Source organism: Dendrobium catenatum, unplaced genomic scaffold (assembly GCF_001605985.2).
Source record: "Dendrobium catenatum unplaced genomic scaffold, ASM160598v2 fragScaff_scaffold_1687, whole genome shotgun sequence".
Classification (NCBI taxonomy): Eukaryota; Viridiplantae; Streptophyta; class Magnoliopsida; order Asparagales; family Orchidaceae; genus Dendrobium; species Dendrobium catenatum.
The window spans coordinates 45,185-68,201 of record NW_021320149.1 but is presented as its reverse complement, the minus strand read 5'-3'; the positions used below and the strand labels follow the sequence as shown (position 1 = coordinate 68,201).

Here is a 23,017-nt window from a genome sequence, read left to right as displayed (position 1 = left end):
AAACTAAGTCAATTCATAAGTCTAATCAAAATTCCAGCGAGTTAAAAAGATTGAAGTGCATATTATGTGACGGTTCAAATGATGTCTAAATATTATAAATCTTAGTTAGATATTTTGAGAGCGATGAATCACTCCTTAAACTTAAAAAAAAATGGCCAAAGTGAAAATTATTTTAGTAGGCGCATTAATAGCCTCATAGTTTTCTGTCAGTTCCGCTGCGCTCCGATGCTATGAATAGGCCCAACACCAAATAGTCCAAAACAGTCAATCACAAACCTTGACCCGAGCTAGTGAGTGCAACCACCTTCTACAGCATCAAGAAATGAGTACTTGCGGCAAAACACAGCACAAACTTTCTTAGAGCTTTAAAAAAAAAAGGAAACAGAAGAAGAACATCTCTCCCAATAAACAGGGTTTGCATATTTCTAAGGCTGAAGCATATTAGATCAGAGATGCATACAATCTTATTCAAGCACTACATATAGAATAAGTCTAATGCATCATCATTCTCACATCACTCGAAGAAGCCAAGGTGATTGTTACTCCTAGACCAGTCCTCTTCTCTTTGTTAAGTAGATAATAATATGATTCTGGAGACAAACTGGAACTGGAACGCATCAGATGGCATTATCTATTTCTGAAGTAAGTTGAATTGGGGCCAATAACTGGCATTTCCTCCTGGAAAGGCTGCGTAGAAGAATCAGTCAGACCAGGAAGCCTCTGCACACTTCCTTTCCCTCTCTTAGCATTAGGGCCGATCACTTCTATCATGTACTTCCAACCATCTATTGGCCTCCTTCGGCTAAATATGTGAGTTTTGATGAAACTAGCAATCTGCAGACCAAAAATTTAACTATATCATAAAGACAACGACCTCATGTTAGCCAATTCGATTATATCTTGTAACAAACCCAGAACAAGTTTCTTCCCCTACTCCTTTCTTTATTTATCACTCGCAACCATATCATTTAATGGCATTAGTTTCATTGTCATGAGATCAGCATTTATGTAACAAGAGGAAGAAAGGTTTGATGCTAGACCTGAAATTTGTTGAAGGCCATCCGCCGCTCAAACTCCTGGAGAAGTATGTCCTCTTCCCTCTGTGATATATCCCATACGCTCCCATCTTGAGTCTTATTGGTTGCTTCCCATCCATCAGGCTTCACTTTGAACTCAGAAGTGCTAGGGATCTTGGAGTCGTTTAAATCAATATTGCCAGCATCAAATATCCTGAATTACATCAACAATTTAACAAAAGGAAACAATAAATATCAGCATTTCAAAAGAAGAAGATATTGAAATAATGTTGCGACTTGCCAAACATACCAGACACTGATAAGGCATATCAGCAGAATCATTTACAATTCTTGCAAATAATAAACTACCTTAACTGACTAACAATCCAAAATATTAAATAAGAACAATCAGTAAACTTTTCACCAGTTGATACTAATATGACACTACTAGTATCTCATGCATTCTAATAAGAAGCACCCAATGTGAGAGGAATAATTGCTTTCATGTGAGCTTGAAACCTAAGGTTTGGTTCATGACTTATTTTTTTCATTTTTCCTTTCGGGCCAGATTGAATAAAGAAAGGAGCTCAAAAATGAAATATTCAGAAAAGTATCCTTACACCTCTTTACAAGTATAAGTATATGACTTCAATGCATAGTATTGTACTAAAAGATTATATGGTGCCCAGTCTTTTAAAATCTATTGACTAAGTAGTCTAAGACTTCTGTGTTCTCCTCCTTTGACTTCCCTTCCATTCAGCTCTCTAACTAAAGGAATTAACATCCTTCTAGTCCTTAATCAGGGACATAAGACATATTTTCATTGAATCCTGTGGAACTACGAATTCCTCCACTAGTATAGTACTGGTACTCTCTTGGAATTTGATAAATAGGCCCTATCCCTAGTTCAAGGACTAACTTATTTACTTATCTATCTAACTTTATGAGTGCTAATGCTAATACCAACCTTTTTGAAACTAAGTGTAAGCTCCATAACCTTTAAGAACAATGTTATCAAGATAGCTGCCAATTGAAAGTTAGCCATACTACTTGACTTTATCAACTAAGTTGATATAGACCGCCCTTTCTAAGCCGCTTATGCAAAACTCATGAAACTAAAATCTCATACTTAGTACAGTAAATTAAAAAAAAAATTGTTGTGTATGGATGTAGCTTAGCTAGGATAGGTGGAAGAAGATGGGGAGGTAAGAATTTGCTCGGCATGTTCCTCCATAACCTGAGAGAAATGAGTTGTTCATGCATGATAGTTTGTATACTATCTAGCAGCTTCACAAGCCGACTAAAGAATGAATCTATAATGCGTGCTCAGATATGGGCCTTGAGAGTTGGGACATGTACGAGGGAAAACCTCAACGGACAATTATTCAACTGGATAAAAAGGTTATGAGTAAACTACTTCATCTCGAATTGATGGGACATCTAGGCAAGTTGTATCTACAGTTAAAGCAGTAGAAGGATGGGTGCGATTGAAGCAACAGAATGCGGTCACATTTCATTAGGGCAACCAAGCTAGAAGGTTTCACGAACTAGCTTGATTGTTTTTTCTTTTGTTTCGATTATGCATTAGTAGTACAGATAGGATGCTTGCTTCATTGAATAAAGGTCTACTAGGGGAGAACTCTAAAGAAATATTTTTCCGGGGACTCTTCCTATGATATAGCTTTCTATATGATCTCCAATGTTCTCTTCTCTTGTCCCCGCTCACTATTGATGTATGCGAAGTTCCTCATCATTCTCTCTAGCGCCTTCCTTTTTTGACTTTTTTTCTTTTCCATGCACCTTTGACTGAGAGTTTAACTGTTCAGGTTAGGCTACTATCAACTAAGGAAATTGCTTAAAGTCATGCTTTCTCTCGCCTTAGCCTTTGAGCTTCTAAGGACAATGGTTGGCCCATAGCATTGTTCGGGCTCATTGTAGCTACGAGCAAGAAATGGTAAGACTCATCCCCTTTCAGTCAAGCTACGTTGTTACTCTTGACGACTTCACAGACCAAACAGATCGAACAAACCTAGCTAACCATTCATTGATGCAATGACTTCTCATCTTTCTAGCTTCTAGTTGAGTTAGAATTGGGAAAAAAACTTGATATGATGAAAAACAAAAATACTTATTGAATCTTTTCTCACTTGCTGCAAGCTTTCTTCAACAGGCTTACAAGGCACTCCCAATAGAAGGAATCGCACTACCAATGGCAGAAGTAACACAAAGATCTAATTTCTAAGCGGTACACTTTCTCCTAATGATTGGAAGAGCAAAAGAATATACTAAAAATACACGCGTTGAAAAAAGAACTTTCTTTCACCTAGTTTGGCTGGCATTGAGAGCGTTAGAGCTCCCAGAGAAAGACTCTCTTAAGATATATCATTATGATTGCATTTCATAGTCAATCCTTGCCATATAATACAACTTTTTTGATGCAGTGGATCTACCGGGGAAATGGAAATGTTTGAGTGTTTTCCCAATCCAGGGAATAAACACACAAATACACAAAGCTTAAGCTTCAAAATGAGATATAATATTCATTGCCTTGTTACCTACTACAACCTTCTTTATATAAGCAAACATGAGAACCTTCTAGAGACAAGTATAAAATTAGATATAATAATCCTAAGGAAGAATATCACTAAAATGCTCCGCATCATTCTCCCCTTGCGTCAAAAGAGCTCGACTCCGTCGAGGCTCGTCATTGGGAGAGATTATGATCAATCCCCCTGGGTCGAAGACTTTGCGTTTTGCAAGCTCAATCATTACTCGCATGAAGGTTTGTTGCTTGAGTGATTCTCTCAAAATTGAGCCAGGAGGGTTAGCTTAGGATGTAAACTTATGATTTCGAGTTGATGGTAGGGTTTTAAAGAGTTAAAGGGGATGTCGAAGTGTAGGAAATAAGACTAGATCTTGGCTTTGTCTAGTTTGTTTGAGAGATTTAAGGATGGGATTTGGGTAGATGTAAAATTTTAGCTGCTTGTATGCCTTGGAGAATGCTTATTGTTGTGTCCAGGAGTATTCGCGGCAGTAGAGAAATATAAAGTTTGGCGTCTTAGCGTTGTACGAAAATCTGGCACGCAATCAGATAAGAGAGAGGGTGTAACATTTATGAGACACCAAAATTTTTAAGTGGAAAACCACTGAAGAAGGGGGAAACCCCACGGGGCCTAGCCCAGTTTGAATGAATCCACTAGTATTGCAGTTGATTACAAATGAGGCCCTTCATTGGAGGAAGGCCTTAACTTGATATACATCTTATAAAGTACATTATATGATGAGAATACAAATAATCACTGTTGATGTATTTGTTTGGTTTGAAGGACTGTAGTTGGTGGACGATGTAAGTCGGAAGGATCGTAGTCAGCAGGCGACGGAGGTCGGAAGGACTGTAGTCGATGGGCGACTTAAGTCAGAAGGATCATAGTCGGCGGGCGACGGAGGTTTGAAGGACTGTAGTCGGTGGGCGACGTAAGTCAGAAGGACCGTAGTCAGCGGACGATGGAAGTCGGAAGTACTATAGTCGGTGGGTGACATATGTCAGAAGGACCGTAGTCGGCGGGCGACGGATATTAGAAAGATGGCGTCATGTAGAAATCCAACATCAGATAGATGTCTGGCGAAAGTCCGACAACATGCAGAAGTCTAGCGTCGAGTAGAAACTTGGCGACGAGCAGAGGTCCGGCGTCGGGTAGAAGTCCGACGTCAGTTGGCGGCCGAGGAGAACTCCGGCGTTAGATGGTATTCGGGCAAAACTCTGGCATCATTTGGAGTTCGGGTGAAACTCCGGCGTTACTTGGAGGTCTGGCGGAATTCCAGAATCACTTAGAGGTCGGGCGAAATTCTGGCGTCACTTGGAGGTCGAGCAGAATTCTAATGGTGGTCGAGGAGGAGTTTCTTCCCTCCTATTCTTCTTCTCTTCTCCTCTTCTTGCTTGGGTCCTCTCTCAAGAGAAATGAGGGGTCTATTTATAGATTTATGGAGTGGCATTGCGCGTAAATAGGTGAGAGATCAGGGGTAAATGAGAAGTGGTTGGATGGACGGCCGATATTGAATCCCTTGATCGTGTATCGTTCGTCAGACATCTGAAGGTCTTAATGATGTCAGAATTCGGCGATCTTGGTCTTGTTGGATCATCTCGTCAATCCGCTCGATTTGACTATAAGCACGTCATGTTTCGAAACCGTTTGGTAACTCAAATTGTGGTTCAAACTTTCCAACATCACTTCAAGTCTTTGATTCAGACTCATTTGGGCTCGGATTGAGTTGAATTTGGTGTCGTTGGGTTCGAATTTTCGAGACGCTCAGTTTGACTATAAGTTTGCTGAAATCAGAGTTCAAATGATTTCAGATTTAATTTTTGAAGTTTCCAACTTGATTTTTGCCTCGAGATTCGTGCCCGATCAAGCTAATTTTTTTATGATATATCAGTTGCATCCTTATTTTCGGACATCGAAGCTCCAGAAGTCCAAAAATATTAGTTATGATATTTTACGTTGGACAAATCTCAAAAAATTGTGTTCCAAAAATTAAAAACTTACTCAAAATTGATCATAGAGGCCCCGTTGAGCTCCGAAAGTGTCAAAATTGAGTCCAGAACGTCGAAAAATGTATCCGTGGACCCTAAAAACGTCCATTTGGACCGTCCGGACAAAAAAAACAGGCACAGACAAGCGTAGGCGGCCAAACCAGCAATGGACAGAAACCCAACATCAGATAGATGTCCAGCAAAAGTCCGACAACAGGCAGAAGTCTGGTGTCGGGTAGAAACTTGGCGACGAGCGGAGGTCCGGCGTCGGGTAGAAGTCCGACGTTAGTTGGCGGTTGAATAGAACTCTGGCGTTATATGGTATTCGGGCAGAACTCTGGCGTCAAGATCGAGTGAAACTCCACGTCGCTTGGAGGTCGAGCAGAATTCCGGCATCACTTGGAGGTCGGGCAAAATTCCGGCGATGATCGAGGAGTTTCTTCTCTCCTATTCTTCTTCTCTTCTCCTCTTCTTGCTTGGGTCCCCTCTCAAGAGAAATGAGGGGTCTATTTATAGATTTATGGAGTGGCATGACCCGTAAATAGATGAGAGATCATGGGTAAATGGGGAGTGGTTAGATGGAACGCCGATATTGAATCCCTTGATTGTGTATCGTTCGTCAAACATCTGAATGTCTTAATGATGTCGGAATTCGGCGATCTTGGTCTTGTTGGATTCGTCTCGTCGAGCCGCTCGATTCGACTATAAGCACATCATGTTTCAAAACCGTTTGGTAACTCAAATTGTGGTTCAAAATTTCCAACAACACTTCAAGTCTTTGATTCAAACTCATTTGGGCTCAGATTGAGTTGAATTTGGTGCTGTTGGGTTCGAATTTCCGAGACGCTCAGTTCAACTATAAGTTTGCTGAAATCAGAGTTTAGATGATTCCGGACTTAATTTTTGCCTCGAGATTCGTGCCAGATCAAGATAATTTTCTGATGATATATCACTTATGAAGTGGAAGAAAATGTTTGAAGAGTTTAAAATAGGTGTTTAAAAAGAGTAACAAGTCAGATAAAATACAAAGATAACTACTTAATCATCAAAGATAGGAAAAATAATTAAAGCCACCTAGCATAATCAAATGAAGAACACTTTTAAGCCATATTTATAGGCATTGCAAGATTCTTGGGCAACAAGTTTAAAAAATAAATGGATGAAAAAAAAGGAGGTTGATTGTCATTTATGAAAGAGGAGTTTCAACTATCCATTCTTAAATTTTTCTCTATTCCAAATAATGTTATGAATAACTATATAATTTTTTAGGTGAAAAATAAAATATTAAATATTAAAATACAAATTACATTTAAAATTTTCCAAAATTATGAACTTTCTATTGGGCTCTTGATTAAGCTCTTATAATGAGGCATTTTCTTTGACCTTGTCCTTGGAGTGTAGCCTTAGTTCTCATAATTAAGCTTTTAAATTGACTTTTTTTATTCATATGACATGTTATATCAACAACACTCTCAATCTACAAAATTGAAGTTCCAAAGGAAAACATTTTTGGTTTAAGCAAATTACTAAGTAGAAAATAAAGGTAGAGGCACTTTGCTAATGTCCTAAACAAATAGTCAAACCCTCACACTAATATGCTAGTAAATATAAGAAAAATAGAAAAATAATATTTGTAGAACAACGGAGGAATTTTGCTAATGAAAGAGAATTAGATATAACTCAAACAGAAGTCTAAAAAATAGCAACATTCTAAGAAACTAAGTAGGTGCAAAAGTTCCTTTATTACATTAAATTGAGATACCACAAAATCTTATTTGATAGTAAAAAAATTATATTGATATAAAAATATTAAATCATTAGCCCTCCCTAATAGGCATTAACTTTTAGCTTAAAAAAATAACCATCAATTTTGCATATCTATGACTTCAAAAAGAAAAGCTCCATACCATACTCAAATCCCCAACCTCTAGGGTCATAGGATTCACATTCCAGAAAAAAACTTCCTGGTGAAAATGAAGACAATATAATATACTAAATTTGAAAGGGTAAATACATAAAGTAAAGCTTTGGTGTGCAAACAGTTTGGGTAACTTATTATTTGGGATGCTCAAATAGCGCCTGAATTGGATTCAAGAATGTTCATTCAAATTCATCAAAGCTATTAACCCAACTCGTCAAAGCTATTCACACAAACATCACAGCTACTTGCCAGAACTCGATAGGCCTTAGTGAAGTTGCTTGCCAACTTCACATTTAATCTCCTCCTACTTATCAATCAACAAATATTCTTAAGGAAATCAGATAGGTATAAGCAAGCTTACTGTATTTTACAATAAAAACCTATTCAACTTTGTTACATAATTTTATATGTATCGTTCAAATGCGATCTTCGTTGTAGCTCTGACCCATGACCTAGGCATATGAATAAGGGTTATAAGGTATATTTTTGATACATTCAATTATTTTGCTCAAATATTGTCCTTTTGGAAGTGAAATCTTGGATCTTATCATTCCATATTCTCTTTCTCTCTCACATTTTGACTTGTTGTTGCGTTAATCTTACCTGCAAGGTTCTAATATAGAACACGGATGAGGTTTCACTACAGGAATTTTGAATATTTAGCAGCCCACTATCGCATACCAGTCGCAAGTGTATAAATTTAAACAACCACGGTTTGGAAATTTAATACAACCCTGTAAATCTAATCGAGGATTGAATCGGTACTTACTCAGCGCAAGAATCAAGAAGGCGGTCGATGTCATCGCCGTCCTTGGATCGCCCGAGCTTGGACTCCTCCATCCTCTCGATTTCCTTCATCCATAGGCCGGAATGAATCCGCTGCTTCTTCACCCTATAATCGTCGAGTCCGGCCTTCCGGTCTTTGCCCTCCACCTTCTCAACAGAATGCCTGCCCTCCTCCTGTTGCAGCTTCTTGGCCTGCCTCCTCTCACTCCACCGTTCGTCCATCTCGGCAACGAAGGCCTTGGTTTCTGTGTCAATATCACCGGCGGTGATGGCAGGTGCGGACGAGAGGAAGTTGACGTCGGCCTCCCATGGAGCGCGGTTCTTGGCCGAGAGATCGTCAGGGAGCCAAGCCGTCTCCCACGCGTCATTCCATTCGTCTTCCCCGTAGGCACACGCGGATTTCGCCGACGGCGTCGCTCTGCCTCTCGACGAGAAAGGTCGGAGCTTTGATGCGGAGAATTGAAATAGGCGGCTCCGCATGGACTGCATTGGTTGGTGCAGAGCAGCTAAGGCCCTAACGAGACTGAAAACGAAAATTGTAAATAAAACTCTTTCATTATTCGAACATTCAATTGATAATATGATGTGGGCTACAACAAATTGGGCCATTAAGTTTAGGCCCTTATTAGTATGGCTGCACTAAAATTAGATAGATCACTAAGACTTGATATTTTTTAGTAGAGTTAAGATGGTGTCTATATAGTTAAATTATAGATATGACTTGGACCTTTAAAGGAGTATATATGCAGACATCATCAACATGATAATTACTGTTAATTAGATTTCTCAAACCCTAAACTTAAAAAACATCAGGTTTTTTTTTCCCTATCAATGTTGTAGTTAACGATCAAACTCCATTGATCTGCTTGAACTATGTCCCTAATTTAGACTGCTAGCTGATTTCTCATGCATGGGTTCAAATCTTTATATGACGATTTCCTCATTATAGCTACATCTTTCTATCAAATTTTGTAAGCACAGACAAGATATATAAACTGGTCGACACCTATGATATGTTGAAGTGAACTGATAATTGTTTGACCATTAAACTTGATATAGTTGAAAGATTAGCATAAGAAATAGCATGTATGCAGCTCATCTTGATTTGTCAGTTTGGAATTTTGACTATCAACTAAGAAAACTCAAATGCGTATGTGATGCATGTGTGTATGATTTTATCTTAATTAATCTAAATTGTACCCCTAAAAAAACCTGTACTAATTGATTGATGCGGCAACCACCCCCTCCTCCACAAATACAAAAATCATTTGATTAAGGACTGTCTATGCAAGTTGGCTGCCACGTAGCTAGACATTATTAAGAGTTGTGCAATGAAGAATTGACCCTTTAATATATTTGTATTCCCATATCAATCTATACAAACATTTAATTTATACGGCAATGGGATTAAGGTATTTATAAATCAAAATTCAAGTACAACTCACGTTATAAATAAATTAATAAGTCCTCCTTAAGATTAAACTAATTTACACTAGCTAATTAATTAGATCGAATCTTATATATATATATATATATATATATATAAGATTCGATCTAATTAATTAGCTAGTGTAAATTAGTTTAATCTTAAGGAGGACTTTGGATTTGTGCTTCTTGAGTGCTAGAATATTCACAACGGTAGACGTAATGTATTTAACGTCTTAGCTTTGTACAAAGGTCTAGTATATACACAAATAAAACTAAAGTTACAAAAGACACCTTATTTTTATTTAAAAAATACTAAATAAAAACAACAAGGCTTGAACCAATCAAAATAATTCTTATAATATATGTCATGGTTGCGAATGATATACCTTGCCTCATAATTGGGGAATGTACTAATACAATATAATAGATATGAATTATATAGAATGAATTCAATAGTAAAAATTGTAGGACCCTTGACTTATTGGATTTGTTTCAAGAGATCGTTTGTGGTCTATTCAATTGTCCCATTTATGAGGTCTCTTCAATTCTCCCTTTGCTGAGAGAAGGCTAAAAATAAAGAAGGCATATTGGTTTTGACTTCATGAGACGAAGTTGGTGTCCACGGTGTGTATCAGCCTTATTGGAAATGACATGCATTGACGCTGTACGTAAGGTGGCAATGGTGTGCGATAAAGTTGGTGGGTGTTGACAACGTGCATAGGTGGTGTGTTGACGACGTACACTAACCTTATAGGCGTGAGTGCTTCAAGGTTGGTGCCTATCATGGGCATCATGGGAGACAATGATTGGCATACTATAGTTGGTCGATAGTGGTAATGAGGTTGCGCTTAGACGATAATGACCGGGAGTATAGTTGGGAAAAATTGGTCAAAAGGGCAATGGTGGTCAGGAAATTATAGTCGCGAGATGGTGATCAAGGGACTTTAATTCAGTGATAGTGGTTGGGAGACTACAATTCAACAATGATAGTCAAGAGATCATGGTAGAGAAATGATGTTTGAAAGATTATAGTTGAGAAACAAAAATAAATATCACAATCAGAATATAATGATCAAGAGATCATGGTCTGGCAACAGTAGTTGAGAGATTGTAGTCAAGCAATAATGATCAAAATATTATGGTCAAATGATTATAGTTAAGAGTACATAGTCGAATAATAGTTATCAGGAGACATTACTCAAGTGAGATGGTGACTGAAAGGCCATAGTCATTTGACAGTGGTAAAGAGATTGTATTCAAAGATGATGATCAGGTGATCGAGGGGCCTTTACCATTATTATTATTTTTTATCTTAAAACCACTACCTATCATGGTTTACCTTTGTTGTGGATTTCAGAAGAGGATATCCCTTCTCTTGCGGCCCCATTCGAATTTGTATTGATTGGAAAACTTCCTGCTCGTAGACCTTCCCTCCATTTAATTCATAAAATTTTATTTAACCTTAAACTCATAGGTGATTTCTATATGACTCTCTTGAATCCAAAGCATGTGTTGATTAAATTGGTTAATAATTTAGATTATAGTAGAGTTTTTTCTCTTCGTTCGTATTTTGTTAATAATTATTATATGAAACTATTCAAGTAGTCGCCATATGATATTGATGTGGAATCCATCAATATTCTGATATGGGTTTTGTTTCATAACCTCTCACACCATGTTTTTTTCTTTTTGTTACTGCATGGATTGGGTTCTTTGTTCAGTCAGCCATTAAAAAATGATAATGCTACTTTCATTGGCTCGAGGCCCTCTATTGCTCGAGTTCTTGTTCAGCTTGATATTACCAAAAAGCTACCCTAATCGAGTGTGACATGCATGATCCTGATAAATTAGGGTATATACAACATGTTCAAATGAGAAGTTCCCTCCCTTTTGTGCTGACTTCACATACCCGAGGCATTCTAAAGTGATTTGTTGTATACTTCACCCCCATTTAGATGATGTTCCCGTCATCATCCCCTACCCTATGATTGATGTTGACATGGTAACCAATAATTTAGTTCCAAATGGGTGTTCTGATGTTGTTGTTCAGGATACTATGGAAAATATGTACACTACAATTGTGAATCATATTTTGACTTATGTTGGTGATGTTATTGGCTCTTTTGATGCTTTTGATACTTTTGTTATTAAGGTTAGTATTAATGTTATTGCTGAACTAGTTGTTCCTTCTACATTTATTTTCTCTATTGTTGAAAACACTTTGGATAATTTTAATGTTATGATTGATAATCTGTTAATGGTATTTGGTACTAATATGAATGGTAATTTTTATTATTCTACTCCTCTTAGTGATTTTAATTGTGGCTCATGCTGATAATTCTCTTGTTATGTTAAATGTGCCTTTTGGTGGCATGTTAGATTTTTTTTAAACAAGATATGCTTGGCTCTTCTATTCCTACAGTGATGCTTGAGAGTTTGGATGTTTCTAATAAACTACCTATAGTTAACATTTCAATTTCCCCTATTTCTAATGAGGCTTTGCTAAATTTGGGTTTGGAAAAATTGCATTTGGTTGCATTCTAATGTTCATCCGATTGTTCAATCTTACTGGCTAAATTCTTATGATTATATGGCTATCTAGGGGACTGAAGGCCATAGTAATATTTTTCATGAGGATTATGATTTGAATGTGGTGCAACTGGATAAGAAGGCTTTTCCAATGTTGTGGGTGAAAACTTGGCGTAACCTTTCAAATATATTGAGAGAAGATCTACTCGAGCTAATGTTATTCAACTCTTTTGTTGTTAGGTTTATTTTGTCAGTGTTGCTTGGATTGGTGGTAGTAATTATGGTTGGTTTTGCTGCCTGGGTTATTTCTTTTATCTATCTTCTCTGGTCATCCGAGATTGGCTTTGGGCTCTAGCTATTTGTTTCTTGGTCTAGTTATTTTGTTGGTTGTTTATTGTGTTGGTTGGGTGCTTCTGTTGCCCACTTGTGTAGTGTGGTGTCTGATTTTATGTTTAGTCCTCTTTGATTTTCTAATTTGTTTCCTTAGAGGTTTTTCTTGCAGGTCTTTGCAAGTCAAGAGGCTTTGGGGTGCCTTTGGTGGTTAATTTGACTTGCTATCTTATCAAGTGCCTTGGTATTTTATATTACTATTTTAGGTTGTTAATTTACTAGTTTTGTAGCTTTCTATCCTTGTGGTGGATGTTTTTTGGGGATCATACAATTAGCTTTGGCTGATTTTTTGTGGTTTCTTTTGATCCTTGTGGACTTCATTGATGACCTGGTTTGGACTCCGTTTTTAGGGTTGTTTCTTGCCTCCCGATTTTTTTTCTTTTGATTATTGTATTAGATATGAACATTAGCTCATTAAGTTTTTCTTTGAATGATGTATTTTTTTGGCTCTATAGAGCATTTGATCTTTAATGACTTGTAACATTTTATTAATTAATGCGTATGCTCCTTTTTATTAATTAATGCGTACGCCAGACTTTAATTTGTCCATCGATAGGCTTCTACCCAACCCCAAATTTACACGGATAGCTGGATTCCTATCCAACACCGGACTTCTACCTGACGTCGGATTTCTTTCTGTCGCCGAACTTTTGCTGGACTTCTATCTGACGCCAGATTTCTGTCCATCGACAGACTTCTACCCAACGCCAAACATGAACCCGTCGCTGGATTCCTATCCAACACCGGACTTTCACTCGTCACCGAATTCCTACCCAATGCTAAACTCCCGCCTGCCGCGGAATTTCGTCGGACTTCTGCCCGTTGTCATACTTCTACACATCATCGGATATTCATCGGACTTCTATTCGACGATGGACATATGTTTATAGATGGACTTCTATCTGACGTCGTCCTTCTAACCTCCTTCGTCAAACAACGGTATTTATGACCTCCGTCGCCCGCAAACTACGGTTCTTCCAGCTTACGTCGTCCACCGACTACAGTCCTTCTGACCTCCGTTGCCAGACAATGTTCTTTATGACCTCCATTGCCCGCCGACTACAATCCTTCCGACTTACGTCGCCCACCAGTCCTTCCGATCTCCATCGCCAGACAATGATGTTTATGCGCGCCCTACGTCGCCCGCCGACTATGATTCTTCTGACTTATATCGCCCACCGACTACAGTTCTGCTGACCTCCGTCACCAAATTATGGGCCTTCTGCGCGCCAAACGAACACATCAACAGTGATTTTCGTATTCCCATCATGCAATGTATTCCATATGATGTACATCAAGCCAAAGCCTTCCCCCAAAGAAAGGCCTCATTTGTAATCAACTGCAAATATAAGTGAATTAGCCTCGTGGTTTTTCCCTATTTTCAGGGGTTTTCCACATAAAAATTTTGGTGTCTATTATAAATGTTGCACCCTTTCTCTTATCTAATTGCGTACTGAATCTTCGTACAAAACTAAGATGTTAAACTTTATATTTCTCTACCGCCATGAATACTCCAGGATGCTCTCTCTCTCTCTCTCTCTCTCTCTCTCTCTTTTTACTTTGCATTTATAAAGAGGGTAGAAGGCCTATCTAGAGAAGGGTATATTTAATCAGCAGGTGAACATGGCCTCTGCGTGTTAAACAACTTGAAGACACTAAGGTATGGGCGTACTACTCCTCTTGTTCTCTCTCCATCAGCTTAATTTGAATATATTAAAATGAGAAATTTATTTCAAACTATCTGATATAAAAAATATAGTTATATTGATATTGTAGGAGTAAGATCGAGGAGTGCTTACTTTGGTATTTTTAAATACGCGCACCTGTCCTCCTGTCTCCTTCTTCATCATCATCAAGAAGGTCGATCTCTTGTGACTTGTTAGCTCTTCCTCCTCTCCATTGTTTTCGATATATCTTACACAACGTAGTCCTAAGAGCTATGGCTCTAGCTACATAGCACAACTGACTAGCTAATTAATTAAGAACAGGAAACCGGCAAAAACTCTGCAGCTTATAGCTATTTAGCTATCTAGATCAATCATGTCGAGCCGCCGATCAAGGTCATCAAGGCAGGCAGCCAGCTCTTCGCGCATCACTGAACAGCAGGTCCGGGAACTCGTCTCCAAGCTTCAGACTCTTCTCCCTCGTCAACAACCACTGAACAACGATAATGACACGGTCAGCATCCATTGTCATTCTTCCCCTTCTTCTTCTTCTTCTGTTTTTTTCTTTTTCTTCTCCTTCTTCTTCTTTCATTCTTCTTCTTCTTATTCTTCTCAATACTCTTCTTAGAACTACACTATAAAATTAATATAGTGTACCCCGGAAGACATTACAACCAAAACAAACACAGATCGAGTTATGTGTGTGTTTGATCTGTATAAACATACATTATTGTTTGTTAATGCGGGCAAAATGCTCGTTGATCATTGTAATTTTAGCGCGCACATGCAATATAATTACGTACATTTCTCGCACATGAACATTAAATGCTTCTTAATCACGAATCAAGTTCTTCATTTTTTTTTTCTTTTTTGGTGAGAAAAAAATTAAAGCATTCGTTTTTTTATCTGCTGAGTGATGGGGATGACACTTGTTTATATATCTTAGGCATTAAATAACGCCACACGTACGTATCGTCCTTGTACATATTATTATCTTGCAAAACAAGTTATGAAATAAAAGTAATATTTATTAAAAAGTGGCCTGCATATGGGGATATATAAAATGGGTTATTAATGGTGCAGGCATCGACATCAAGAGTATTAAGGGAGGCGTGCAATTACATAAGGAGCTTGCACAAGGAAGTCGACAATCTCAGCGAGAGGCTTTCTGAGCTGCTACAGAACACCGATAACGACACTGATCTGGAAGCCGTCCTTAGGCGCATGCTCATGTGATCGTATTACATATAATTAATGTACTTGCGCTACTCGCAAACTACTTATCTAGCCATGCCAGTTCTATATATGCTTAGAAATTAATGGATCTTTCCTTTATTTCTTACTTTCTAGCTGCTCTTCTATCAGTTAATGCAATATTATATATTCATGCCACTTTTTAAAATTTTGTTTTACATAGCTAATTTATATATATATATATATATATATATGAATTGCATGAAATTTTGTTTTCTGATGATCTGTCTCAGCTTGTTCTTATTCCATTTTGTCTAATCATCATGCATGACTTATGACCTTTTTTTAGTTTTGACGATATATAATATAAATTAATTTACTTATTGTTTGATTAAACTGGATTTGTGGCTCTTTAAAAGTTGTTTGAAGTCCGAAAAGGATGGATGTGAATGATTTGATTTCTTTTGATACTCTCAATAAGTGCAAGGAAGAATGTGTAATGTTGTTTTTGATAATAGTGGGAAGCTATACGAGGAAGGTGATATGTTTTCTTAATCGTGTTTGCCATTTCAAGGTAATAGAGAATCGCTTCTTTTCCCAATTTTAAGAGGAAGACAGTCAATTCTCTGATTTCTAGAGTTTCATCATTGTTAAGAATAATACTACTTTTATCCTATCAACTCCACTTTCTCGTAGCTTCTGACTGCTTTTAATATAACTTCGCCCCACGTGTGAATGTCAATTCGCGTGTATAGCTCTGCGTAATATGCTGGGCTCACTTACTTTATATATATATATATTGTATGCACAAGCTAAGAGCTTTCTCATGGAGTCTTTATATTGATGGAATTTTATTTATTATTATCTATTTATTAAATCAAATAATACATTGATTGTTTCCCATGTAAGTAATAGAAATGAGTAATAAAAGAAAATATGATATTACTTTTTTATAATTGGTATATCTAAAAAAATTGCAGGATCAACAAGAATCTCAAGGCAAATACTAAGTTAAAATTTTTTAAGTTAAATTTAGGATCATCTAAACTACAATTTCAATAAATTTACAGTCAAACCGAGCGTCTCAATAAGACGAACCTAATGAAACAAAAAGAGATTCAATCCGAGCCTAATAAGCCCAAATCAAACATTAATTTTTGAAGCATGCACAATTAAAAAACTTGAGACATAAATTAGAAGACCAAATGACCACTACATTTGATATGTTTATAGCCAAACCAAACAACTCTACGAGATGAATCTAACAAACTTCATATTACTCAATTTTGATATCATTAAGGCACTTAAATATTGAACGAGCACTTCATGATCAAAGGAATCGATATCGACTACACTATAGTGTTTTAGATTCTAGATCAAATTACTAAAATGCTCTTCCCAAAAAGCATATGAATAGAGCTTCATCCTCCAAATGATGGGGAGAAGAATAAGGGCTAGAATTAGAAAGCTCTCTTGCATTTTTCATCCATATATAACTGTTGATGCCTTGATGGTCATTGCCATCTATCACAATCGACGACCACTACCAATATTACCATTGAGGATCACCACTAGTAATCGCTACTATCTCTAGACACCTATCAAGATTTAACTCTATTATTGGATATTAATTGTTTGTTAGTGGACATCAGACTTTTGCAATCCGTATAAGGGAAATCATGCATTTTTATTGGATGTTAACTATTTATTTATGGACATTAATTTATTTTATGTAATCTCCACATGAAAAATTATACATTGGTTCTCAAATAATTTCATCTTCTTCAACTCTGAGGAATGAAGGATTCTTGCATCACTAATTATATAGCAAATTTTTTAACTATGCCAGACCGTGTGGTTTTTCCCCATATTCATGTTTTCTACGTAAAAAAATTTTGGACTTAAAATATTTATTTGTGTGTGCTTTTTTTTTTTTGTAACGCTGAGACATAAAAAATATACTTTATCGACTCAAATTTTCTAGCACGTAAAAATTATGATAACATATTTTAATAATAATGATTATATATTCATAAATATTATATGGGTGTTCTAACATTTATATAAAACTGAATAATTCTCACTATAAAAATTAGAATACAATCGCCAGATAAAAATATTATTAAGAATAATTTTAGATATACATATATTATCAATTTTGGATGGATTAGTGATAAGTATAAATTATATACTATTTAATATGTTTTATTTTGTCGAAAAGAAATATCGATAGCAAGTTGATCGGTTAATTCCATAAGAATAAGAAAGAAATGGACCACCGAATGCTCGGTGACAGGTTTATCTCCTGAGAAATGCTCTACCCTCCGAACCAGACCGACAAGCTCAAAGAAGGTGATGCAAATTCTCACTTTTTTCACTCAGCTCGAAGACGCTCGAACAGGATCTCCCATGTTCGGATTGAGGACAATAATGTTGAGGAGATTGAAGAAAGTTTCTAAGTGAAAAGTATTATTTTAGTTGATTTTATATAGGAAAAACTAAAAAAAATTTATAGAAAATACCGAGGAGCCGGCCACAGCGTTTCATGTAGGAAGAAACACCGCCGCAGCAGCACCTTCAGCATCACAGAGGCTCCACATTTTAGACTTAGCAGTATATATATAATATTCTTTATTTTCGAGCGCTGCGATGGTAAAGCATCCAACGCTACATCGTTGTTAGCATCGTTGTGTCAAAAAGTCAACTTGGCAACGCCAAGTTATTAAAAATTTAAATGCAATGACACCACAATTTCTCACACCTTGGCTCCAACTTTTCAATCAAACGCCGTAACAGTCAAATGTTAATAGCATCACGACGTTGCAGTTGTAATTTCCAAGGCTCACGTTGTTCTAGTGAAAGGTTATGACTGCTCACTAAGCAACCATTCCACGTCATCAAGCATCACGATGGAGCAGAAAATTCATCACAGAGGCACCAGTTCATTTTAAGGTGGAAGAGAGGATGAACAAGATTTTGGTGGAGAAGTGTTTGATATAATTTATCCAATGCTAGGTTAGATAGAGTCTTTTGAGATGATGTTATATACTATGCCTGTCACATGATGAATTATCTACCTTAAGTAGCTATTAGGAAGAAAACCCTAAAGGAGATGTGATTGGAGAATCCTACTATAGATTATGAGCACTTTTAAGTATTTGAGTGTTCAACTTATCATATATTGTTCGGAATGATAAATTAATTAGAACCAAGAGCAAAGAATGTTATCTTTTATTTGCTTCAGGCGTGGAGTTAAGGGCTTCAACCTTTATGATTAGGGAGATAACAAGTTTTTTATTACCAGAGATATTACATTTAACGAGGTGAGCATGTTGACACCTTAAGACTAAAAATAGGTGGAGAGTTCTATTGGAATCATATATGCACTACAAAAGTTAAAGTTTGATTAAACTCAATTTGTTCTATAAAGACCTATCATTTATACTAGTGGTATCAATTACTGAAACGACCCAAAAACCTAACCCAAATATGACTAGGGTCAACACACGAAAGAAAAGTGTTAAGTTTGGGTCCAATTTATGGACCAAACTATAATTCGAGTTGAATTTGGGTTAACTCGATAACCTGATATCGACCCGACTAATATGTATTAACATATCCCATGTGGTCGCGCCTGCGGCTTAATCCCTTTAGATTTTTTATTTTAGGCATTTAACATTTTAAGGTTTCAGGCTTTCAGCGTGACTGGGAGACTAAGACTAGACCACTGGAGACGCTGTGGCCGCGACTTCTCATGATTTCTCTGGCTTCCCCTTTCTCATTGCAAATTCTTTGAATCTCTCCTCCTCTTGTCTTTGTTTGTAATATCTTGAATAAATCATCATGTTTTAGTGTTTTTAGTTTTCATTGAACGGTTCTTTTTAAAATTTTGAAATTAGATTTTTGATCGAATATGTATTCTTTCGATTTGCTCCACTTTGGTCATTTTGATTTAGGGATTTGAAAGTGAAGTTGAAAGGCTTTTGGAGATTAGGGTTTTACAATTTTATTATTTTAGATTTTTCATTTAATTAGTTATTATAGTTTAAGATTTCTAGGGATGTTAAGATTATGGGATTTTGTTGACATATTGGTATGGAGATTAGAGTTTTATATTGAGAATTGATATTAGGGTTTACTGTTGAGTGGTTTCCTATTATGTTTTGCTATTTTAATAGCTTGATGGGGTTGATATATTGTTATGTTTATAATGAGATGCTCTGTTGCTATGTTGCACAACTGTAGTATTTATTTATTTTTATTTTTTTAATGTGCGAGGGAAGTTTTTCACAATTGTATTATAGTGTAGTGTTGCTGTTGAGATTAGGGTTTGCTACAAATTTTAATGAGTTGCTCACGTTGGATAGTTATAGCGGTGTTGTTATTGTTATTCGTATGGTTGAACTTTTATTTCCATGTAGTGGTAATTGAATCTATTTTTTCAATTATGTAACAGTAAAATCTGTGAGGTCTTAGTTCTGCTTGGTATCATTCAAACTTTTGCTCGAATGACTTGGTGAGTGGTTGGATCTATTTTTTCTTTGCTAGATTATTTCCATATTGGTACTCGACAAGAAGGGATTGTTCTTTAGTTGTTGGTTTGGTTAATGTTTCATTCTTCAAGTATTTTACTATTTTGTGGAGTTGTTTATATAATTTTTTTAATCAATTTATTATAATTATAAATTTTTATTAAGATTTATAAAAGATGATATATTTAATCAATTGGCTATATTTATTATAACTCTTTGGATTTATTTGTATAGTGAAAAATATGTCATGACATAATATACATTTATTATTAGTATTGCATAAAGATATGCATACACATAGCTAATATAAATTCACAATAATGAGCTGGTATGTTGCACAGTTCTAGTGTAGTGTTATTGTTGTTATTATTTTTTCTGCTATAAGATGTTGTTATATTGATGCCACTGAACACGGGCTTTGCTCAGTGCTCGACTGCTCTGGCGATTTGGAGGCGATCTAGGGTTTCTCCATTGTGCTCTCTGCCTAGCCTTCATGGCATGGTTTTTTCTCTACTTTTGGTTTCTTTCTTAATCGATGTTCTTTGCTGTTCTTTCTCTGTGTTTGGTTTCGGGGCTCACGTACGACTCCTACGGGTAAATCTCATTCTTTTAAGGATGTTTTAGCTGGATCTGCCTCGTCTTCTTCAAAGCTGAAATTTGTGCATTCCTCTTTTAAGGGATACCCGACTCTCTTGTTTGAGGACGTCGTGATTAATGAACTTGCTGCTCCGTTCTCTCTAACGTTGTTAGGCAAATTTTTACTGAAACAACCAAATCTTGATGTTATACGAAAATTTTTCGCTAACCTAAACTGTTGGGTGCTTTCCAAATTTGTTTATTGGATCAAAGGCATGTCGCGATTCAACTATTTAATGACCTTGACTACAACCAGATCTTTGCTCGAAGATCTTATTATATCCAGGCATGCCAAATGCGTTTGCTAAAATGGACACTAGATTTTGATGTGAGGGAAGAATCACCGATAGGGCATGTTTGGATTTCGTTTCCGAATCTTCGTCTTCATTTTTTTAATTAGCAAGTCTTATTTGGTTTGGCTTCGATTTTTGGATAGCCGTTACAAACTGATTAGGCTACAGCGGCTATTTCTCGGTCGTCTGTAACAAGGGTGTTGATGGAGTTAGATATTTCCAAAAAACATCCTGCTGAAATCTGGATTGGGTCAGAATTAAAGGGACACTTCCAAAAAGTTGAATTTGAAAATCTTTCCATTTTTTGCTCTTTTTACAAAATGCATGGTCATGGTATTAGTGAATGTTTTAAAAAGAATCCTTCTCTCCGTAAGGAGAAGGTTTCTTTGAACAAAACATAAAGGATTAAGGGGGATTTGATTCATGTTGATAGTACTGACAAGGTGGTGGAATCTATTTTGGTTCCTAATGCTATTGATGTCACTAATATGATTCCAACCCCTGTTATCCCTTCGAGTACTAATGTTGGGTTGGTTCCTGTTAAAAATCTGGTCCTCTTAATGGGGCCGATTATGGAAACAATTAAAAATATTGAACAATCTATTACCATTTTGGGTGATGTTTCTAATGGCCAGGGATTTCCTTCTAAAACTTTACCTGATTGTACTATGGAGGATGCTCATGGGGTGGAACCGATAGTGGTGGAGTTAATCAAATTGAAGCTATAATTGATGTCGATGCTTTTCTTTCTATTAATAAAACTTGTCATGAATTAGTTCATATAAGTTTACCTAATAAAGCTACTAATGGTTCCCTTTTGATTGAGCAGGAAATTACTATTGTTAATCAGGTGGAGGAATTGTGTGAAAATGAAACTTGTGCTGTTATTGGGAATCAAAGGGAGGAAGGTGAATTGGCTAGGGAATAGGAAAATCAATTGAATGTGGTGGAGGATGGTAAGCTGGTTTTGTATATGGAAGATCTTTTTATGGACAATGAAGGCCCTCTATTTGACTCCACAAATGTTTTTAAGCGCCCATCTTCTTTTATCTATAATTCTGATGCTTTAACTGACATTGATGATATGGACATGGTTGCTAAAACTTATGCTAAAGATGATTTTGACACTAGTTATTCTAAATCTCAAAATAGGAAGGGAAGGAAAAGCAAAAATATGATTTTACAACCGACTTGAAATACTCACCTTTCAAATAATTCTTCTTAATCTCTTTGTTATGCTTAAAACTATTATTTAGAATGTGAGAGGTATTGGTTGTCCCTCTTCTAGAGTTAGAGTTAAGAATTTATGTCGTATCCATAATGTTTTGATTTTGGTTTTGCTTGAACCACTTATTAACATTTCTAAGCTCCCATCCACTGCCAGAATGCTGGGTTTCCATCATTTTGTTTCTAATTCTGCCAATAAAATATGGGTTTTTTGGAAGGATCCTATTAGAATTGATGTGATTGGCGACTATACGCAAGTTCTGCATTGTAGTATTGAATTTTTAAATTTAAATTATTTTGCTTCTTTCATATATGCTACTTCTGTTCGTACTTCTCGTCGAATTTTATGAGAACAACTAAGCCATTTTAATAGTATTTCCAATGTTCCCTAGCTGGTTGGCAGGGATTTCAATACGATAGCTAACCCTTCTGAACGTATGGGGGGGTCTCCTCCTAATTCTCTTGCTATGGAGGAGTTTAACAATATGATCATTGATTGCAATCTAATTGATATTGGTTTTATTGGTAATCTATTTACTTGGAGTTGTGCTCATCTACGACAACGTTTGGATCGTGTTTTGTTTAATGATAACTGGTTGAATTCATTTGGTACTACTTCAATTGAGCATCTTAGTCGTACCCTTTCTGATCACTCTCCTTTATTGATAAATGTTAAAGTTAGAACCTAATTTAGATTTCAAAACATGTGGATGCTTCATGATTCCTTTCTTGAAGTCGTTCAGGAAAATTGGAATGCTCCTATCTTTCGTAGTAATTCTTTGAATGGCATGAAGATGTTTTGGCTAAAGCTTAAAAGATTGAAACAAGTCCTTAATTAGTGGAATCATAATATTTTCAAAAATATTTTTA

The 23,017-nt window shown here is 36.4% G+C and overlaps 2 protein-coding genes across 2 annotated transcripts; one reads left to right on the top strand and one right to left on the bottom strand.

Annotated features, from left to right (window-relative positions):
• Nucleotides 1–327: 327 nt before the first annotated feature.
• On the bottom strand, nucleotides 328–8,779 carry LOC110110401. The gene is made up of 3 exons (XM_020841857.2): nucleotides 8,238–8,779; nucleotides 1,041–1,230; nucleotides 328–834 (listed from the first exon to the last, which is right to left on the bottom strand). The coding sequence occupies exons 1-3, from the start codon at nucleotides 8,741–8,743 to the stop codon at nucleotides 628–630; spliced, it is 903 nt and encodes a 300-aa protein (XP_020697516.1). The 5' UTR covers nucleotides 8,744–8,779; the 3' UTR covers nucleotides 328–627.
• Nucleotides 8,780–14,641: 5,862 nt separating this feature from the next.
• Nucleotides 14,642–15,514, top strand: LOC110110400 (transcription factor ILI6-like). The gene is made up of 2 exons (XM_020841855.2): nucleotides 14,642–14,779; nucleotides 15,349–15,514. Exons 1-2 carry the CDS (start codon nucleotides 14,642–14,644, stop codon nucleotides 15,499–15,501), a joined length of 291 nt encoding a protein of 96 aa, XP_020697514.1. The 3' UTR covers nucleotides 15,502–15,514.
• The last annotated feature ends 7,503 nt before the right edge of the window (nucleotides 15,515–23,017 follow it).

Excerpts from the sequence above, each read along its gene's own strand:
- LOC110110401 (XM_020841857.2), bottom strand. The coding sequence starts at position 8,743 with ATGCAGTCCATGCGGAGCCGCCTATTTCAATTCTCCGCATCAAAGCTC. Across the intron at positions 1,231-8,237 it reads CTTCTTGATTCTTGCGCTGA|GATATTTGATGCTGGCAATA; the intron begins GTAAGTACCGAT and ends GATGTAATTCAG. Across the intron at positions 835-1,040 it reads TGGCCTTCAACAAATTTCAG|ATTGCTAGTTTCATCAAAAC; the intron begins GTCTAGCATCAA and ends TTTGGTCTGCAG.
- LOC110110400 (XM_020841855.2), top strand. The coding sequence starts at position 14,642 with ATGTCGAGCCGCCGATCAAGGTCATCAAGGCAGGCAGCCAGCTCTTCG. Across the intron at positions 14,780-15,348 it reads TGAACAACGATAATGACACG|GCATCGACATCAAGAGTATT; the intron begins GTCAGCATCCAT and ends TTAATGGTGCAG.